We start from the raw sequence: 20,251 nt of genomic DNA on the forward strand, positions 1-20,251 counted from the left end.
GAGGCCTCTCGTTGCAGAGGGAGAAACTGAGATGGAAGGTGAGGAGGTGGGCCATGCCCTGCATGTACCTGTGACCCTGGTGTCGGGGCTCCTCGTGCAATGCCCCCCCACCCACCCACCCAGGATGCAGGATACCCAGGGCAGGAGGAGGGGGTGGGGGGCCTGGCCCACTGAGGCCCACGCCCGCTTCCATGCATAGTGTACAACAGCACCTGCGACGACCGCGAGTTCATGTGCCAGAACCGTCAGTGCATCCCCAAGCACTTCGTGTGCGACCAGGACCGTGACTGCGCCGATGGCTCCGATGAGTCCCCGGAGTGTGGTGAGCCCCAGGGCTGTGGCAGGAGATGGGCCCAGGCTCTGCGCGGGTTGTGTCGGGGCCCCCAGCCTCAATGGCCCCCTCCTCCCCCAGAGTACCCGACCTGCGGCCCCAATGAATTCCGCTGCGCCAACGGGCGCTGTCTGAGCTCCCGCCAGTGGGAGTGTGACGGTGAAAACGACTGCCACGACCAGAGCGACGAGGCTCCCAAGAACCCACACTGTACCAGCCCAGGTAGGCTTCTCCCCTTCCTGGCCCCCTCCCCCCTCTCTCTCTGGTTCCTCTTTCCTGAGTCCCCGCTGACCTGCCACCTCGTCCCTCCCCAGAGCACAAGTGCAACGCCTCATCCCAGTTCCTGTGCAGCAGCGGGCGCTGTGTGGCCGAGGCACTGCTGTGCAATGGGCAGGACGACTGTGGCGATGGCTCGGACGAGCGTGGCTGCCACGTCAATGAGTGCCTGAGCCGCAAGCTCAGCGGCTGCAGCCAGAACTGCGAAGACCTCAAGATTGGCTTCAAGGTGGGCCCAGCGTCCACACCCCAGGCCTGGCAAGAACTCCTTCCTCCACTCCCACCCTCCCTCAATCATTCATTCATTCAAGTGTCAGTTCCGCACCTCCTCTGTGCCAGGCACTGTTCTAGACACTAGGGATCCAGCAGTGTACAAAACAGAAATCTGCTCCGTTGGATTCTGCATCCGTTTGGAAGGTGGAGCCAGCAGGATTTGCTGACAGATGGGATAAGGGTGGGAGAAAAAGAGGAGAGTGTACATGTCAAGGAAGCAGTAGATATATGGGTCTAGAGTTCAAGGGAGAGGTTTAGACTCAAGCTATAAAAGTGGGAGATACCACCATCAAGATGGCATTTAAATCCACCAGCCTGGATGTGATAGATGCCCAGGGGAATGAGTGCAGATAGAGAAGAGGAGATCTGAGGCCTGAGCCCTGGGGCTCCCCAGCCCCAGGGTTTAGGGTGATGCAGGGAACCGGTTGAGGAGCCCAAGAAGGGGGACAGCTGCTGCAGAAAGAGGGGAGCCAAGTGAAGGAGCATTTCAAGGAGGAGCTCAGGACCAGCTCTGCCGAATGATGCTCACAGGTCATGTGCAGTGAGGCCTGAGCATCCATCTCAGGACCAGTGACATGGAGGTCACTGTTGACCCAGGGAGAAGTGTTGGTGGAGGCAGGAGCCAGAATGCCTGAGCGGGTCGATTTTGCATTTCTTTGCTACCTGACTCCAGGCAAGGCTGGGTTTCCTGTCAGCCTGCCACCCAAGTGGGCTTCCCACCCAGGTCTCCAGAGGGAGCCCCACAGCTCCCAGGAAGCTAGGCTTCCCATGGCCCCCACCCCTGCCCAGTCCCCGGCCTGAGGCTCTCTCTGCCTGCAGTGCCGCTGCCGCCCTGGCTTCCGGCTGAAGGATGACGGCCGCACGTGTGCCGACGTGGACGAGTGCAGCACCAGCTTCCCCTGCAGCCAGCGCTGCATCAACACCCACGGGAGCTACAAGTGTCTGTGTGTGGAGGGCTATGCCCCCCGCGGCGGCGACCCCCACAGCTGCAAAGCTGTGACCGGTGAGACATCCAGGCAGTTGCAGGCTGTGGCAGGAGAGCTGGGGGCGGCGGGCTGGGAGGACTGGATGCTCCGGCCAGGAGCTGACTCCAGCATCCTCTCTCTGCAGATGAGGAGCCATTTCTGATCTTTGCCAACCGGTACTACCTGCGCAAGCTCAACCTAGATGGTTCCAACTACACTCTGCTTAAGCAGGTACCCACACCCAGGCCCTCCTCTGCCCCTCAGCTCCCAGGACCAGAGGTACTTTCCTCACCTGCCCTCTCCCCCCGAGCCCAGGTCCCTCGTCATCACCCTTATTGGGTGATCCCCAACTCCACAGTCATCCCTCTTCCCAGAAGCAGATGTGGCCCCCCTGCTGCCACAGCTCCCCTGCTCCTCTCCCCACCCCTAAATCCAGGGCCTGAACAATGCCGTGGCCCTGGACTTTGACTACCGCGAGCAGATGATTTACTGGACGGACGTGACCACCCAGGGCAGCATGATCCGAAGGATGCACCTAAACGGCAGCAGTGTGCAGGTGAGGCAGAGGGAGCACCCACTCCTCGGCCGACAACACAGGGACTCCAGAGTTCCAGTCCCCAGGCCCCCTCCCCAGATGGGGCACTCCTTATTTTAAGGTCATCTCCCCTTGTCCCCCGCAACGAGTCTCCTCTAAGCCCAGAGGCCAAGACTACAAAATTCCTCTCCTCCCCTCTCTGCTAGCCCGAGGTCTCCCTAATGAGAACATTCCCCTCTTCGCTTGAGCTCTCTTAAACCAAAGCTCCCTGGCACTGTTGGCTTGCTCCATCCTTGGGGTGCTGGCCCATGGTCTCCCTCATGTCAGGACCCCTTTCCCAGAGCCTCTGATACGTGGAGCACCTCCTGGGGGGTCAGGCACAGGCTGGGCGCTCTACCCTCATGCTCCTTCCCACCACGCTAGGAAAGGGAGTTCCCTCCCATGTGGCCCGGGAGGAAGCTGGGCCTCAGGCTCTCAGCGACCCTCCTCTGCTCCCAGGTTCTGCACCGGACAGGCCTCAGCAACCCTGACGGGCTGGCCGTGGACTGGGTGGGTGGCAACCTGTACTGGTGCGACAAAGGCCGGGACACTATCGAGGTGTCCAAGCTCAACGGGGCTTACCGGACGGTGCTCGTCAGCTCTGGCCTCCGTGAGCCCAGGGCCCTGGTGGTGGATGTGCAAAACGGGTATGTGGGTGAGGAGGACTGGTGGACCCCCGAAAACAGGCGGGACGCTCAGGCAGCCAGGCCTGGCCTCCCCCCAGACTCCGGGTGGGGCCTGTGGCTGGACCTCTCAGGGCTCACAGCCCACCCACATGCCCAGGTACCTGTACTGGACTGACTGGGGCGACCACTCACTGATTGGCCGGATCGGCATGGATGGGTCTGGCCGCAGCGTCATCGTGGACACCAAGATCACGTGGCCCAATGGCCTGACGCTGGACTACGTCACCGAGCGCATCTACTGGGCTGACGCCCGCGAGGACTACATTGAGTTTGCCAGCCTGGATGGTTCCAACCGCCATGTTGGTCAGTTTGCAGCCCACAGGCCTAGCAGCCTTGGTGGAACTGAGGCTCTGAAATAACAGGGGGGATCAGGCTTTTGGGGCAGAGCAGGACACAGCAATTCCACCTGGAACATGGGGTTCTGAGCATTCCAAGGAGCTCCCCTGCTCCGGCCCAACCACAAGGTCACCATCCAGCTCCCTGGGGAAGGAGACAAAGAGGCCGCTTCCTATGCTCCGCCTTGCATGGAGGGACCCCAGAGAACGTGGGGAGGGAAGGCCCAGGGTTGGGGAACTTCTGCATGTCCCCCCATCCTGAGAGGAAGCTGGGAAATATCCTAGAACCTGCTATCAAGTAGAACTGAATTTGCATTCTAGCTCTGCCACTTCTTTAGCTGGGTGACCTCGGGAAGCCATTTGCCCCTCTGGAACAGGGAATAACACCCCCTTTACAGGTCGCTGTGGGGATTGAGTGGGGACCAGTAGGTCAGGTGCCTGATGCTTCTGGGCACCAACCGCCACCCCACTGGCCTTCCCCCCCTGCAGTGCTGAGCCAGGACATCCCACACATCTTCGCACTGACCCTGTTTGAGGACTACGTCTACTGGACCGACTGGGAGACAAAGTCCATCAACCGAGCCCACAAGACTACGGGTGCCAACAAGACGCTCCTCATCAGCACCCTGCACCGGCCCATGGACCTGCATGTCTTCCACGCCCTGCGCCAGCCAGATGGTAGGTGGGCAAGGGACGGGGTGGTGGAAAGGGGAGCCAGGGCCCGGAGCCCCACAGTCTCAGCAGGGTTCCTGCCCTCTTCCAGCCCTGACTGGGCTCCCCTTGCCAGATGTGGGGACTCCGGGAGAGTGCAGACAGGCCTCGGTCTGGCTCAGCAATATTTAGCAGCAAAGCCGAGAGACATGTCAAGTAGGATTTCAAGAGAAGTGTGGGTCATCTGGGTGCAGACCTTGGAGGTGGGGACGAAAGAACAGACCGTGGCTGAAGGAGGGGAAGAGCCGAGACAGGGTGCTGGGCTTTTCCCAGGCCTGGCCTGACCCTGGGACCTCGAAGTGGGCCTCTCCCACCTCTGACCTTAGCACCCTTCTGAAAGACACAGGGACCAGATCTGCCCAGCTTGCCCAGGACACAGTGGCAGGCCCTGGAATTCTGTCCCTGCTCTGCTGGCCACCCTTTAACCACTGTTTCTCTGACAGTGCCCAATCACCCCTGCAAGGTCAACAGCGGTGGCTGCAGCAACCTGTGCCTGCTGTCCCCCGGGGGTGGCCACAAATGCGCCTGCCCCACCAACTTCTACCTGGGCGGCGACGGGCGCACCTGTGTGTCCAACTGCACGGCCAGCCAGGTGGGGCTCCCCTCCAGGCCCCCGTCACCCACACCTCGTCCCCCTGACCCCCCACGTCAATATCCATCCCTGCTCCTCCTGGGGCCCCAACACCCGATCTAATATCCTCACGCATCTGGTTTTCCCACACTAACACCCCCACATTTCTTGCTTACCTCTTGTCTCCCCACAGCACTACTTTCCACCCGTCACCTCACACAATCACCCCCATACCCTAACCCCGACCCCCTACCCCCCCATACCCGGACCCTTACCCCCACACGCTCTTCCCCACACAGACCTGACCTCCCTGCCCTCATCATACCCCAGCCTTCCCTCCAGCTCAACCTGCCCCCAAGATACCCCGCCCCTACCACCTCTCCAAAACATCCCAACCCCTCAAAAGAAAAGCTTCTGAGTTCCCCGGACCCCCACCAACCCCTCTTGCCCCACCTGCCCTCCAGTTTGTGTGCAAGAACGATAAGTGCATCCCCTTCTGGTGGAAGTGTGACACCGAGGACGACTGCGGGGACCACTCGGACGAGCCCCCGGATTGTCGTGAGTGCCAGGCGGGATGGCTAGAGGGTCCTCACAGCCTCTGTGTCCAGAAGCTCGGAGTTGGCCCCCCAAGAGGGGCCCCGGCCAGGGTGCTGGGGGAGGAGGGTTTGGGCCCACCCTCTTGATGCCCAGCCCCCCTCCTCACCCCACAGCTGAGTTCAAGTGCCGCCCAGGACAGTTCCAGTGCTCGACGGGCATCTGCACAAACCCTGCCTTCATCTGTGACGGGGACAATGACTGCCAGGACAACAGTGACGAGGCCAACTGCGGTAACGACTGCCCATCCATCGGCTACCCTGTCCCCGCATGCTCCCCTAGGACCTGGGGGTTTCATTCTGTGCCCCAGGGGCAAGGGGAGCTCCATCCCAGAGCAGCCTTCCCTCCAGGCTGGACCCAGGGCTGGAAGCTCTGAGCCTGCACGCTCCCCAGTGAGGGAGTGGGTCTCCCCCAACTTGTCCCTGTGTCCCCACATCCACCAGCAGTGACTGTCCCCCTCCTCCCTCCCCCCACAGACATCCACGTCTGCCTGCCCAGTCAGTTCAAATGCACCAATACCAACCGCTGTATTCCCGGCATCTTCCGCTGTAATGGGCAGGACAACTGCGGAGACGGAGAGGATGAGAGGGACTGCCGTGAGTGCCCGAGGCTGGCACACGGGGGCGGGTGGTGGGAATGGGCATGGGGACCCGATTCACAGTGAATCCAACCCACTGCTTCTTGCAGAGGCCCATGCTGTCCTGCAGTAACATTCTCAGATAGACAACATAAATTATATTGGGCTTGCTTGATTTGTTCATAAAACCACTGTGCTTGCTACGGAAATGTGCAGATCCAGAAGAAAAAAAAGCACAAAGATCAGAGGGAGGGTGGGGCAGGGGGGATAAGTGCTCCTTTCTCCCAGGAACTTGCTGGCAGTTTGGAAAAGGGAGAAGACTGTGATCCCGGGCTCGGGTGGGAGGTGTAAAGGGCGGGTCCTCATGCTTCCCCCCACCCCAGCCGAGGTGACCTGCGCCCCCAACCAGTTCCAGTGCTCCATCACCAAGCGCTGCATCCCCCGCGTCTGGGTCTGTGACCGCGACAATGACTGTGTGGACGGCAGCGATGAGCCGGCCAACTGCAGTGAGTCGCCTGGCACCCCTGGAGCCCGCAGCCCACCCTCCACTCCCATTCCCAGCACACTCCTGAATCGAGCCTCCCCCTCACCACCGTGCCCGCCCCCTTGCAGCCCAGATGACCTGTGGCGTGGACGAGTTCCGCTGCAAGGACTCGGGCCGCTGCATCCCCGCGCGCTGGAAGTGTGACGGAGAGGATGACTGTGGGGACGGCTCGGACGAGCCCAAGGAAGAGTGTGGTGAGCAGGGCCATCCCAGCGCGCACTCCCCACAGTGCGGCATTCTGCTTGGGTAGGGGTGGGATGGCGGCCCCTGGCCGAGTGACAGGGGCTGCCTGCTGGCCGTCACTCATCATGGCCCTGGGCCCTGGCCGCCACCACCTGTCACACTCCCCTGTCCCTGCCCCAACCCACACCCCATCAGTTCATGTCTGAACTGATCTAGGTAAGCCGCTCCCCAAAGCAGCTCCCTCACCCCCATTCAGCTCTCTCCTGCCCCATAATCTCCTTGTAAACCCCACTTATCAGAACACTACCCAGACTCTCAGGTCTGGCCTTTCTCAGGCGGGAAAACACACACGCACACACACACACACACACAAGCACTCACACTCCTGGCCCTGGGCACTGCCGACCATCCTCACCATGCCTGAGACCCTAACGCCTGCCACCCTACTCCCTGCCCTGACCTTCCCAACCTTTGACCCCCCGTCTTACCCTCCCTAGATGAGCGCACCTGCGAGCCGTACCAGTTCCGCTGCAAGAACAACCGCTGTGTGCCGGGCCGCTGGCAGTGCGATTACGACAACGACTGCGGGGACAACTCCGACGAGGAGAGCTGCAGTATGTCCCCCACCTGGCCCACCAGCACCCCCGCCCCAGGAGACCTCAGACACCTCCCTTCCCTGCACCCCCGCCCCTCCCCCCACCAGGCTCCGCCAGGGCAGGGGTTAGGTGCCCCCTCTCTCCTCACCCCCACCCCACTCATACTGTGTATCTGAGTTTGTGCCATTTCACCTCATCTCATGTTTCTCTCCATTTTCACACTGTCCTCTTGGGGTTGCAGAGGTAGGTGTCTCTGATGTGCCCGTGCTCCCACCACACCCCTGACTATGCCCCAGAGCCCACGCGTCCCTGTGCTGTGCCTCTGCCCATCACCCTTTGTTGGTCTCTCCCTAAACCCTGGTGCCTGTCTTAGTGGTCTTGTCCCTCCCTCCCCTCCCTCGACACAGTCTATCCTGAGGGCAGGGCCAGGGACCTGTGCCCTCTCGCGTGCATCTGTCCCAGTGGGTGGGCTGTGGGCACCCTCTGTCCCATGAGGGCAGCCAGTTGGCTCTGCCAGTGGCTGTGGCCATTGGGGACACAGGACTGGGCCTCAGGCTCCAGGGTGCCACTCTGCCAAGGGCTGAAGGTGCCTCGAGGGCTGAGTCCCTATGCCCACCCTCTTGGGGGCTCTTTCCCCTGTCCTTCCCCAGCCCCTCGGCCCTGCTCCGAGAGTGAGTTCTCCTGTGCCAACGGCCGCTGCATCGCCGGGCGCTGGAAATGCGACGGGGACCATGATTGTGCGGATGGCTCAGATGAGGTGGGCAGGGACACCAGAAGGAAGGAGCGATGGCCTTGGGACAGTTGGGGCAGGGCCCCAGGGCACTCAGCTCTGACCAGGCTGCCCACTCCCGTGCCCACAGAAAGACTGCACCCCCCGCTGCGACATGGACCAATTCCAGTGCAAAAGTGGCCACTGCATCCCCCTGCGTTGGCGCTGCGACGCGGACGCCGACTGCATGGATGGCAGTGATGAGGAGGCCTGCAGCACTGGTGGTGAGCCCCCCAGCTTGGGTCCCTGGCCTTCCCACCCCACCCCCCACCCCCTCACGTGGCCTAGTCATTCACTCATTGTCTCCTTCCTATATTCATTGTTCATTTCACAAATGTTTCTTGGGTGCCTACCACGTGCTTGGCACTGTCCTAGGCACTGGGGATAGAACAGTGAACCAGACCCAAGGCCCCTGGGTATGTTTGTGCCTTGCAAAAGGGCATTCAGTCCAGAGGGTAGCCTATGGGCAAGTCCTCAGGGCAGTCGGCTGCCCTGAGAAGCCAAGCTCCTGCTTACTTTCCTCTCCTGGGGCAACGAGGCAGCCTCTGCCCCCGTCTGACCTGCCTGGGCTGGACAGCCCAGAGTGGGCACTGTGAAGCCTGGCCTGAGAGACAGGTAGGGCTTGCAGCAGGGACCCAACAGTGAGGACAGACGTCCTGGCTCTTCCCTGGTGGCCGGCGGACAGGGCCTTGAACCTAGACAGCTGGCCCCGGTGCTCTACCACAGCCACCCTTCTGAACCCCTCTGTACTGTCCCCCCGAAAAATGCCTCTTCTCCCCTAAATATCAGAGGTAGCAGTTCCACCTTGGCGGCCTGTCTAGTAGAAAATTAGGAGACATAGGTCGAGTCCTGCAGTGCCACTGCCTGCCTGGTGACCCTGCTGGGCCTCTGGTCCCCACCTGTTGGGGGGAAGGTTCTGGACTATATCCTGCCCCCAGCGTCACAGCTCATTCTCGGCTCTTGGCTTCGGCTTGTGCCCAGTGAGGACCTGCCCCCTGGACGAGTTCCAGTGCAACAACACACTGTGCAAGCCGCTGGCCTGGAAGTGTGATGGCGAGGACGACTGCGGGGACAACTCTGATGAGAACCCTGAGGAGTGCGGTGAGGCCCCTGGCGGGCGGGGCTCCGGGGCGGGGCTCCGGGGTGGGACCGGGCTCCAGGTAGGGGCTGGGGCAGGGCGGGGCTCGGGGCGGGACCGGGCTCCTGGGTGGGACGGGGCTCGGGGCGGGATTCCGGGGTGGGACCGGGCTCGAGGGCGGGGCTCCGGAGCGGGGCGGGGCTCCGGGGCGGGGCGGGGCTCTCAGGCACCCTAGCGCACCACAGCCCTCCTCGCTGGCTGATTCCTGCTCTGCCCTTCTCGCCCGCCGCCGCAGCCCGGTTCATGTGCCCTCCCAACCGGCCTTTCCGTTGCAAGAACGACCGTGTCTGCCTGTGGATCGGGCGCCAATGTGACGGCATCGACAACTGCGGGGATGGGACTGATGAGGAGGACTGTGGTGAGCAGGGAAGTAGCGTGGGGGTTGCTGAGTAGGGAGTAGGTGTCGACCACGACCACGAGGAAACTGTTCTGGGGAAGGAAACTCACCTGGGGAGGGGAGGATCCATTGTGGAGAGCCTGGGGGAGCCTGGGAGAGTGAAGCCTCTGGGAAAGGTGCCTGAGGATTCCTGATGCCTTAGGTCTGGAGGTGGGAAGGGGACTCTGAAGATTTCACCAGCTCCCCCTGCAAGCTTGACAGCCGGGTTTGGGACCCATCAGTATCTGTAACTGACTGTTGGGGGTCCCTTGAGAGGAGGGGAAAGATGGTGAATACCCAGGGATCTGAAGTCCCCACCCTCCCCAGAGCCCCCCACGGCCCAGACCCCCCACTGTAAGGACAAGAAGGAGTTTCTGTGCCAGAACCAGCGCTGCCTCTCCTCCTCACTGCGCTGCAACATGTTTGACGACTGTGGGGACGGCTCTGACGAGGAGGGCTGCAGCATCGGTAAGGCCAGGCACGCTGGGGTGAAAGTGAGGCGGCTGGGGAGAGGTGGAGGACCAAAGGCCAGGCCTCAGGAGGCTCAAGGGGCCTTCTCCCCCCAGACCCCAAGCTGACCAGCTGTGCCACCAACGCCAGCATCTGTGGGGATGAGGCCCGCTGCGTGCGCACTGAGAAGGCTGCATACTGTGCCTGCCGCCCTGGCTTCCACACCGTGCCAGGCCAACCAGGATGCCAGGGTATGAAGGCGGGACCAAGAAGGGGTGGGCAGAAACCCTAGCTGCAAGGCTCCCCCCGACGCTCCTGTGTAACCCCCAGACATCAACGAGTGCCTGCGCTTTGGTACCTGCTCGCAGCTCTGCAACAACACCAAGGGCGGCCACCTCTGCAGCTGTGCCCGGAACTTCATGAAGACACACAATACCTGCAAGGCCGAAGGTACAGAGCCAGCCGGGGAAGGACAGAAAGGGTGGGGCCAGGCCACGCCAGGAGGTGAACTGGGGCCGGCCTGGAATGGACCTTTTTCCTCCCACACACCGCTGCTCCAGCCTGGAGCCCCAGAATCACGGGTGCAGCTTCCTACATCCCCAGCCCTGAGCACAGCTGGCTCACCTGAAGAAGCTGGGGACATGGGCAGCCCTCATCCCAGCATGCCTCTTCCCAAGGCCCGAGCACACACAAACACACAGTGACACATTTACACAGTTATATGTGCCCCTCCCCACATAGTCCCCACAGGCCTCCACACACTTACGCCTTCCATGTACCTGTGTAAACACACACCTGTGCACACCAGCCCCATGCGTGTACACCCCACATGCATATATACCACAAGCACATTCAGGCAACGTGTAGCAGAGAGTGCAATGATGCCAACTGGAAGCCATGAGAGGCAGAAGTCCCTGAGGCTGAAGGGGCAGGAATGACTTTGTGGGGGCGCAGTTTACACTAGATCAGCTCAGGGAAGACAAGGAGGGAGGAAGAACAGAAGGCAAAAACCAGAGCCCTCAGGCCCGGTGCTGAGGCGGGGTGAGCACACGCTTCTGTCTGGAGCTGACGGTTGATTAGGTGAGAAGAGGTTGTTAGTGTGAAAGGGGCTGGGCTGGGCTGGGGATCACATCTCTGATGTCCTCCCACCACCACCAGACCCAAGATCCCTCTGTCCCAGCTCCCTCCCTGGACAGCTGCCCCCGCCTGTCACCTGCACTGACCCGTGACCTCTTGTCCCTCCAGGATCCGAGTACCAGGTCTTGTACATCGCAGATGACAACGAGATCCGCAGCCTGTTCCCCGGACACCCCCACTCGGCTTACGAGCAGGCCTTCCAGGGTGACGAGAGCGTCCGCATCGATGCCATGGATGTCCACGTGAAGGCTGGCCGGGTCTACTGGACCAACTGGCACACGGGCACCATCTCCTACCGCAGCCTGCCGCCTGCCGCGCCCCCTACCACTTCCAACCGCCACCGGCGACAGATCGACCGCGGTGTCACCCACCTCAATGTGAGTACCAGGCCTGGGGCAGGATCGCCCGCAGGCCACAGATTCAGTGGGAGGGCTCCAAAGGGCAGGCGGCTTAGAAAAAGAACAAACAGCAGAAGGGGCAAAGGGTGAGACTGGGAGCCAGAGGCAGCCTGAGTGTGCAAGGGGACTGGGAGCCGGCTCTGCCACATTGCAGCCCCACTTCAGAATCTGGGGGGAAGGCCAGCCTTCTGGCATCAAGCCAGGCTCAATTCCTGATCTTCACCGCTACCCACCCTGAAAATCTTGGCACCTCATTTAACCTCCCTGGACCTCGTTTTGCTCATTAGTGAAACAGACTATCATACCTATCTTCGTGGCTTCTAGTGAGCATTGACCAGCATGACCTGCAAAAGCTCCAAATCTGGCACCTCAGAGCCAACGATCCGTGTTAGTTTAGACTTTTTAAATCCAGGGGCCTGGACTGGCCGTCAGTCTGGGAGGACTGTGCACAGGGATAGGCCAGCAGAGTGGTGATCTCGGGGGAGCACGAGGTCATGGGCCCTGAACACTTGTCCCTCTCAGATTTCAGGACTGAAGATGCCGAGGGGTATTGCTGTGGACTGGGTGGCCGGGAATGTGTACTGGACTGACTCAGGCCGAGACGTGATCGAGGTGGCACAGATGAAGGGCGAGAACCGCAAGACGCTGATCTCGGGCATGATCGACGAGCCCCACGCCATCGTGGTGGACCCGCTGAGAGGGTGGGCCAAGGCCCTGGGGGGTGGGCCTCCAGGGTGGGCTTGGAAGCCCTCGGATCGGAGCAGGGTCCAGCATCCACAAGCGCACCCTCCTGTCCAGGCTGGCCTGAGGTCACAGGCCTCCCCAGGCCCTCTAGTCCCCCAGGCTGTCCCCAGCTCAGACCATCCTCAGTGCTGCCTTTGCCCAGGCCTCCCCTGCTGTGTCTGCTTAGGGAGCAGCCTGACCTCTGCTCAACCGGCTGGCATGGGCAGTCATTCCTGGGCTTTTCCTGTTCCCAGGAGGGCAGCCCTACCCACTCAATTATCTCTGGATCCATACATTGTGGTTTTAGAGTAAAAGGTATTTAACCTGGTCAGGAAGTGGACTCCCTCTTGGTTTTCTCTATAGGAGGAGGGCAGCACATCCTCGTCCCAAAACCCAGCAGTTCCTGGGCCCAAACCAGGATCCTGATGTCTGACCTTGGTCTGCCCCTCAGGCCGACCTCACATCTTACCCACATCACCCCTTCTCCTTCCCTAGCACTATGTACTGGTCAGACTGGGGCAATCACCCCAAGATTGAGACAGCAGCGATGGACGGAACTCTACGGGAAACGCTGGTGCAGGAGAACATCCAGTGGCCCACAGGTCCGTGCTGGCAACAGGCTGGAATGATGTGGGGGTGGGGTGGGGGGGCTTATTGGGCCCACCTGCTGCTGAGGTCACACGAAAGCTGGGAAAGGGAGGGGGCATGGACGTGGAAGACACAAATGGGCTGTGAAGAGTCTTCCCAGAAGAGGTGGGAAGCAGTGTTCCTGTGACCATGGTGGATCTCCGAGTATTGAGGCAGTTCTGCCTTCCACCCCCGGCCTGGGGGCGGGAAGGGCCAGGTGCTCACTGGTGCCCTCTGCACCCCAGGCCTGGCAGTCGACTATCACAACGAGCGGCTGTACTGGGCTGATGCCAAGCTCTCGGTGATCGGCAGCATCCGGCTCAACGGCACAGACCCCGTTGTGGCCGCTGACAGCAAACGAGGTCAGCCTGGGTCCCCATCCTCCCCACTGAGCCCGAAGGCCTTACCCACTGCCTCCCCTCCCTCACCAGCCTGCCCCCGCTCTCCCCACAGTCCTGCAAGGTCTTCCAGCTAGACTCTTACCTGTGCCACTTCTGAAGGCCTGAGGCCCACCCTGACCCTCTACCCATTTGTCCTTTTGTTTGCTCTACCAGTGAGCACTGGGCTGTGTGGAGATAGTACAGGGACCAGTAGGAGCTCAGCAGGTGTGGGGAGGAGGAACAGATGTTGATCCCGACCCCAGAAGTTTGGGGCTGATGGAACCTTTTGCCAGCAGTGACCGCAGGAGGAGGAACGGGTTGGAGGGAGTTTGGTTTGGGACATATTGAGTGCTCAGGGGCCTGGGCACCCTGGGGGCCGATGTCCTGAGTGCCCCACCACACTCTTCTCTCTCCATCTCCCCCCAGGCCTAAGTCACCCCTTCAGCATTGATGTCTTTGAGGATTACATCTATGGCGTCACCTATATCAATAACCGTGTCTTCAAGATCCACAAGTTTGGACACAGCCCCTTGGTCAACCTGACCGGGGGCCTGAGCCACGCCTCTGATGTGGTCCTGTACCATCAGCACAAGCAGCCTGAAGGTGAGCGGGGTGGGGAGGCTGGGACCTGGGGAAGGAGTAGCCTTGTCCTGGTGGGCAGGGAAGGGGTCTGGGTTCACAGGGCTCAGGAAAAGGCCCTGCCCGGCATCCCCCCCTCCCTGCCTCTGCCTACAGTGACCAATCCCTGTGACCGCAAGAAGTGTGAGTGGCTCTGCCTGCTGAGCCCAAGCGGGCCTGTCTGCACCTGCCCCAACGGGAAGCGGCTAGACAATGGCACCTGTGTGGCTGTTCCCTCTCCAACGCTCCCACCAGACGGTGCGTCTGTGCCCCTCCCCACCCTATGCCTCAGAACTCTCCTCCCTGGGCCTCTGACGTACCTCCCATCCTTCCTCTGCCCTCCTCTCCTGGGCGCTGCCCTCTGACCTGTCCTTCCTGCAGCTCCCCGGCCTGGAACCTGTAACCTGCAGTGTTTCAACGGGGGCAGCTGCTTCCTCAATGCCCGGAGGCAGCCCAAGTGCCGCTGCCAGCCCCGCTACACGGGCGACAAGTGTGAGCTGGACCAGTGCTGGGAACACTGTCGCAACGGGGGCACCTGCGCCGCTTCCCCCTCTGGTACGCCCCGCACTCTCCTGCAGGACTGCCCCCCCACCCACCCACCCCGGCCGCACACCCCGCTTCGGGCAAATCTCCAGCGCCTGCCCTCTCTGGCTTCACCTCTGCCTCTCCTCTGACCCTCTCCACCCAATCCCAGCCCATGCCCCCTCAGCCTCTGCCTCCCACCCCAGTCTGTCCAGCCCTGATCCTCGGCGGTAGGGCTGGGTGGTTCAGGGGGCCGCAGTCCCGCTCACACATCCTCTCCCGCCAGGCATGCCCACGTGCCGGTGCCCCACGGGCTTCACAGGCCCCAAATGCACCCAGCAGGTGTGTGCGGGCTACTGTGCCAACAACAGCACCTGCACTGTCAACCAGGGCAACCAGCCTCAGTGCCGATGTCTACCTGGCTTCCTGGGTGACCGCTGCCAGTACCGTGAGTGAGCCATCCCCAGGCCCCAGGGACAGGAGGGCGGGGGAGGGGTGGGGGCAGCTGAGACCCCGAGGGTGGAGCTCGCCTTGGGCCACGGAACCACAGGGGCAAGTTCAGGGGAAGGAGATCACACCCAGCTCAGCCAGGCCCGAGTCCCAGGGGCTTCCGTGGAGGCATTGGCACACTTCACCCAGGGCAGTGGCCCCTCTGGCATTAGGAGTGTTCAAGCAAAAGCCGTGCCCTGTTGGGATGCTCAGGGAAGTCCTTGTGCTCTGGAACCTGCCTGAAATTTTGTGGGGGCAGCAGGGGCTCAGGAGGAGGTGGCAGTCACCCCCAGGACCTTGGGAGCCCCTCAGGGGCCCAGCTCTCCTTACCCTCACTGCCCATGGAGGACCTTCACGAGGGTGGGGCTTGAGGCACCTCCTCTCCCCCACTTCCCACCAACAGGGCAGTGCTCTGGCTACTGTGAAAACTTGGGCACGTGCCAGATGGCCGCTGATGGCTCCCGGCAGTGTCGCTGTACCGCCTACTTCGAGGGACCAAGGTGTGAGGTGAACAAGTGCAGCCGCTGTCTTGACGGCACCTGCGTGGTCAACAAGCAGAGTGGGGACGTCACCTGCAAGTGAGTGGGACACTGCCTCCCCAATTCTGTCCCACCTGGCCCCTGCCCCTGCATCCTGCTTCTCCCAGCCCTGTGCCCAGACAGCCCCACCCCAGCCTCTGACTCCTTCCTCAGCTGCTCCGACGGCCGCGTGGCCCCCAGCTGTCTGACCTGCGTTGGCCACTGCAGCAATGGTGGGTCCTGCACCATGAACAGCAAGATGATGCCCGAGTGCCAGTGAGTTGGGCCTGAGCCTCCCAGAGACTGGGTCATCCCTCCCTTCCCCGAACCTGTGCATGGGGACCGTCAGGACCCTGGGGCCACACCTGCGTTCCGGCAGCAGTGGCTATGGAGGCCGTGGCTGCTCAGCTCTGCCCCTCCTGTCTGCAGGTGCCCACCCCACATGACAGGACCCCAGTGTGAGGAGCAGGTCGCCAGTGAACAGCAGCAGTCTGGACGTAAGTGGCCAGAGGGGAGGGGACAGGCAAGGCTGCCAGGCCCCGGAGCAGGGGGGCTTGGTGCCTCCTGCTTCCTTGAGCCTTGCTGACTCAGTTTCCCACCTTTTCCCCTCCAGACATGGCCTCCATCCTAATCCCTCTGCTCTTGCTGCTGCTGCTGCTGCTGGTGGCTGGAGTGGTGTTCTGGTACAAGCGACGAGTCCGAGGGTGAGCCTTGGAGGGTCTGGAAAATTCTGACCATTATTTTACCAGCCTCCCCCTCCCCCCTCTAGACCTCCTCCCCCCCTTATCCTCCTGCCTTCCCCAGGGCTAAGGGCTTCCAGCACCAGCGGATGACCAACGGGGCCATGAACGTGGAGATTGGGAACCCCACCTACAAGATGTATGAAGGCGGGGAGCCCGACGACGTGGGGGGCCTTTTGGATGCTGACTTCGCCCTGGATCCCGACAAGGTGGGCTGGTGCGGGTGGGCAGAGGAGGCGGCTGTGGGTGGGGGTACTGAGGGTACTGGGTTGGATGATGGGGCCAAGGTGGGGGGCAGGGCACCCCAGCCCCCGAGCTCTACGTAACCCCTTTATCACCCTACAGCCCACCAACTTCACCAACCCTGTGTACGCCACGCTCTACATGGGCGGCCACGGCAGCCGCCACTCTCTGGCCAGCACGGATGAGAAGCGAGAGCTCCTGGGCCGGGGCCCTGAGGACGAGATAGGGGACCCCTTGGCCTAGGGCCTTGCCCCAGTGGACGACCCCAGACAGCCTCCGGACCCCTGCAGAGAAGTCTTTCAATGAGCCCCTCCCCAGCCCCCACCACTCTCCCCGGGGCAGCCCTTCCCCGGCCCTGCCGGCTGTATAAATGTAAAAAATGAAGGAATTACTTTTTATATGTGAGTGAGCAAGCGAGCACAGTATTATCTCTTTCCGTTCTCCTCCTTCCTGCTCCTAGGCCCTCCCCGCCCAAATGCTGCCTTCAGGGAGGGGGCAAGGAGGGCTCTGGAGGCTCCTGTGGCTGAAAAGTGGAAGGGGGCCCTCCCGCCTTCCCACCAAAACGCACCCGCACTGGGAGAGCTGGTGATGCTGCCTCCCCCTCCCTGTCCAAGACATTTTGTCAAGGCTCTCCCCTCTCGACACCCCCAGATGCCCCCTCCTCTACCCCCTCTGCCCTGGGGAGGGAGAGACCCTTGCTGGCCCTGTCTGGAAGTTTTGGCTCTGGCTGAGGTAGAAAGGAAAGGATGGAGTTTTTTAGTTCTTCTTGGGGGAGGCCACCCCAAGCCCCAGTTCCCCTACAGGGGCACCTCTGCCATGGCCATGCTTTACACCCCTCCCGGTCAGGCCCTGCCTCTCTCCCGTGCCCTCACCATGGTTCCCAGGGCTGGAGATTCTTTGGCAAACACTCCCCCGGGGACTGAAGAGGTGAGGAGGCAGGGGGGCACACCAAGGAAGGGCAAGCGGGCAGCCCCGTTTTGGGGACATGAACGTTTTAATAATTTTTGCTGAATTCCTTTACAACTGAATAACACAGATATTGTTATAAATAAAATTGTAAAAAAAAAAAAAAAAGGCTCTTGTGTCTGCCTGTGAGTGTGAGACTCTGGGAGGTGGGGCTGCGCTGGCCTGTGTCAGCCGCTAGAGGGCACCCTGCTGTGTGCTGGAGGCAGGCTTGAGAGGATGGTCCTCAGTGGCTTTTCTGGGCGCGCCCTCCCTCTTCAGCTCGCTGTGCCATGGGAAGAGGGTGGCACTGGGCTTGTCAGAGAATACCAGCTTCTCCGGGATGTATGACCTTGCGGCAGTGACTTCACCTCTGTACCTTGTGTTCTTCTCTGGCCCTGGGACACTAACTTGGAGATCTGTCTCTGCATTGTCATTGCTGTGGGACAATTCTATCCCCTTACTACCTAAATTGATCCCCCACAGTGAGAAACCCCTCCATAAAAAGAAGGAATGCAATAGGGTTGTGAAGGCTTTCTAATCCTGGGGTGGTGTTATACAGCTCTCTTCCTGAGTTTCTCCTGACGCGCTGCCATCTCACACTTCATGGAGACTGACTCAGATGCCGAGAGCAGAACCCAGGCTGCATCCCTGGGGTAAAGAAGAGCTGGGAGACCAGTTAGCCAGGCCCTACTAGCCACCAACAGACCCAGCTCACCAGTCATCTTAGACATCCCAAGGGTTGACAGTGAAGGACAACCACAATCAAAGGGGCCCCAGGTCTACTTCAACCCCTGCCCAGAGAGGAGAGACCTCTTGCAGGTCACGTAGCTTTACAGAGGCTGGAACAGGAAAGACGGCCAGAGCCCCACTTGTACTTCAACAGCAAATATGAGCTCAAGAAGGGTGGCTGCAAACACCTGAAGAACTCTCACCCAGCCCCCAAAGGGGAGGCACGGCCTTCCTCACTGGTTCAGTCCCCAAGTCTCTTCTTTGGCTTCTTCCTTCCCTGGGGAAGTTATGGGTCTAGGTACCTCCAGAAACAAGACCCCTGCTCGTCCCTCTTAGTCCTGAGATCCCATCTCCAAACTCAGCTCCCAGTCCGCTTTGAAGCCCTCCCCTACCTCCCGAGGCTCCCAAGAGCCCCACGGGCCCTGAGGCAGAGCCACCCTGCTGGGAAAGGGGGCATCTTTTAGGATCTCTGGGAGAAAAGCTCATGCCCCCTTCTGGCCACCAGGTGGCACCTGCAGTCTTGTATCACTGGTTAATGGTGAGACCCCCACAGTCCCTTTCCCCAAAACACATACTAATTATGCACCTGCAGGTGAACCCCAGCCCAGACTCTCACTTCCTCCCCCCTGGGCTATTCTGCCACACCCCCTCCACCCAGCACCATCTGGCTCCCCTTCGTCCCTCAGTGCCGGCCTGCCGCCCCACCAGCCCCACCCCTTTGCCCCCTCCCTCTGCCAGCTGTGCATCTGGCGCCCCCAGGGAGACACTGATTCTCTGCCTGTCACCTCAAGTTCCTGGGCAGATCGAGAGGGGCCCCCAGCTGTGGCTTGGAACACAGAGCATCCTCCCTTTGCCCGCCAGGACCAGCTGGGAGAGGATCTACTGGGAGGCAATCATTGAAAACTCCCCTCCTGGAAAGGAGGGAAGCGACCTGAGACAGAGATGGAGAAGAGACAGGGGAAAAGCAGCGACAGAGACTGGTACAGAGAGAAGGAAAGAGAGAAACAAGGACAGCGGCAAAGACCCAGAGGCAGAGTGGTGTGTGTGTGTGTGTGTGTGTGTGTGTGTGTGTGTGTGTGTGTGTGTGTGGTTCTGGCTGGAGAGAGAAGGAGTACCCTGTGACTGTAGCAAAAGGAGAAGGTGTATCAGGGCTCCAGAAAATCAGGACCCTGTGGAGCAGCTTCTGTTCTGGACAGCCTGAGCCTGGGTGCACCCACTGCCCCCAACCACTGCTGTAGCAAATCCTGCACTTGGGACTGGATTCAGGATTCTGGCTGGAGTCTCTGGCCTTGGACTTGGCCACTCTTGCCCCTTCCTGCCTCTCTCCTCTGTACCTTTCTTGCACCCAGATTCCTGCCTCCTGGCCCTGTCTCTCTCTCTGTCTGGGGTTTTTTTTGTGTGTCTGTCTCATCCTCTCAGCATCCCTGTCCTTTCTCTGACCCTTTTTCTGTATCTGTTACATCCCAATGTCTATCGGTTTCTTATATGTGCTTCCATGTATATGTTGCCTCAGCTTGTCTTCTGGACTGCCGGTCCCAGCATACACCTGTGTGTGTGTGTGTGGCCATCTCCAATTGTGGATGTTTGTATCTTTGTCAAGGCAAGGAGGGGACCTCTCTGAGTACCTGGTTGGTTGTGCTTGTCTCCTGGTGAAAATGGGCATTTGTCTCTCTCTCAGGGTGTGCACCTGTGTTTGGAAACAGTGTGTCCATTGGTGTGACACCGTGCCTCTGCACGTGCCCCTATCTGTGTGTGTGTGTGCTTGTCTCCGTCGGTAACTATTTCCTCCTGCTTGTGTGCTGTGTGCTCACCTCCATGGTGTGGCCTGCCCTGTGAATGCGTCTGTGTGGGTGTATATGTTTGCGCCTTCAGATATGCGTTTGTCTTTCTGTATCTTTGCTCATCCCTATCTCTCTGTCTAGGTGTTGGTCATTCCACAACCTCCGCCACAGCCTCAGTGCGTAGCAACAGCTGACAGCTGCACACTCCCAGGCAGGGAAGAGAGAGAGAGACTGAGGGGAGGAGGTTGCTGATGAAGAAACGGGAGGAGGATAGGGACAGAGATAGGGCTGGCGATGGGGACAGAGACAAGGACAGAAACAGACAGGAAAGGGGACAGGGAGCGAGAGCAGCTGATGGTGAAAGATGGGACAGTGGGAGGGAAGGAAAAGATACAGCCCCAAGGGACTGGGCAGGCAGCACGGAGAGGATTCCTGCCCAGACTCCCCCACGG

General features: G+C 60.7%; 1 protein-coding gene across 1 annotated transcript in view; it reads left to right on the plus strand.

Moving 5' to 3' along the window:
- Nucleotides 1-17,406, plus strand: part of LRP1 (LDL receptor related protein 1) — an 81,213-nt gene extending 63,807 nt beyond the window's left edge. The window contains exons 53-89 of the mRNA XM_077111125.1: nt 200-322; nt 413-553; nt 646-836; nt 1,700-1,883; nt 1,991-2,076; nt 2,282-2,401; nt 2,879-3,066; nt 3,203-3,408; nt 3,930-4,118; nt 4,595-4,743; nt 5,187-5,280; nt 5,433-5,549; nt 5,793-5,912; nt 6,277-6,399; nt 6,506-6,631; nt 7,118-7,234; nt 7,867-7,973; nt 8,077-8,209; nt 8,967-9,086; nt 9,359-9,481; nt 9,827-9,967; nt 10,066-10,200; nt 10,280-10,399; nt 11,195-11,463; nt 12,007-12,185; nt 12,703-12,809; nt 13,080-13,196; nt 13,641-13,817; nt 13,950-14,090; nt 14,214-14,387; nt 14,641-14,802; nt 15,247-15,421; nt 15,536-15,637; nt 15,791-15,858; nt 15,975-16,065; nt 16,166-16,310; nt 16,447-17,406. Coding sequence (XP_076967240.1) covers nt 200-322; nt 413-553; nt 646-836; nt 1,700-1,883; nt 1,991-2,076; nt 2,282-2,401; nt 2,879-3,066; nt 3,203-3,408; nt 3,930-4,118; nt 4,595-4,743; nt 5,187-5,280; nt 5,433-5,549; nt 5,793-5,912; nt 6,277-6,399; nt 6,506-6,631; nt 7,118-7,234; nt 7,867-7,973; nt 8,077-8,209; nt 8,967-9,086; nt 9,359-9,481; nt 9,827-9,967; nt 10,066-10,200; nt 10,280-10,399; nt 11,195-11,463; nt 12,007-12,185; nt 12,703-12,809; nt 13,080-13,196; nt 13,641-13,817; nt 13,950-14,090; nt 14,214-14,387; nt 14,641-14,802; nt 15,247-15,421; nt 15,536-15,637; nt 15,791-15,858; nt 15,975-16,065; nt 16,166-16,310; nt 16,447-16,587 — 5,201 coding nt within the window. The 3' untranslated portion in view covers nt 16,588-17,406. The remainder of the gene's footprint in view (nt 1-199; nt 323-412; nt 554-645; nt 837-1,699; nt 1,884-1,990; nt 2,077-2,281; nt 2,402-2,878; nt 3,067-3,202; nt 3,409-3,929; nt 4,119-4,594; nt 4,744-5,186; nt 5,281-5,432; nt 5,550-5,792; nt 5,913-6,276; nt 6,400-6,505; nt 6,632-7,117; nt 7,235-7,866; nt 7,974-8,076; nt 8,210-8,966; nt 9,087-9,358; nt 9,482-9,826; nt 9,968-10,065; nt 10,201-10,279; nt 10,400-11,194; nt 11,464-12,006; nt 12,186-12,702; nt 12,810-13,079; nt 13,197-13,640; nt 13,818-13,949; nt 14,091-14,213; nt 14,388-14,640; nt 14,803-15,246; nt 15,422-15,535; nt 15,638-15,790; nt 15,859-15,974; nt 16,066-16,165; nt 16,311-16,446) is intronic.
- The last annotated feature ends 2,845 nt before the right edge of the window (nt 17,407-20,251 follow it).

The sequence above is a fragment of the Tamandua tetradactyla genome, chromosome 7, assembly GCF_023851605.1.
Source record: "Tamandua tetradactyla isolate mTamTet1 chromosome 7, mTamTet1.pri, whole genome shotgun sequence".
NCBI lineage: Eukaryota > Metazoa > Chordata > Mammalia > Pilosa > Myrmecophagidae > Tamandua > Tamandua tetradactyla.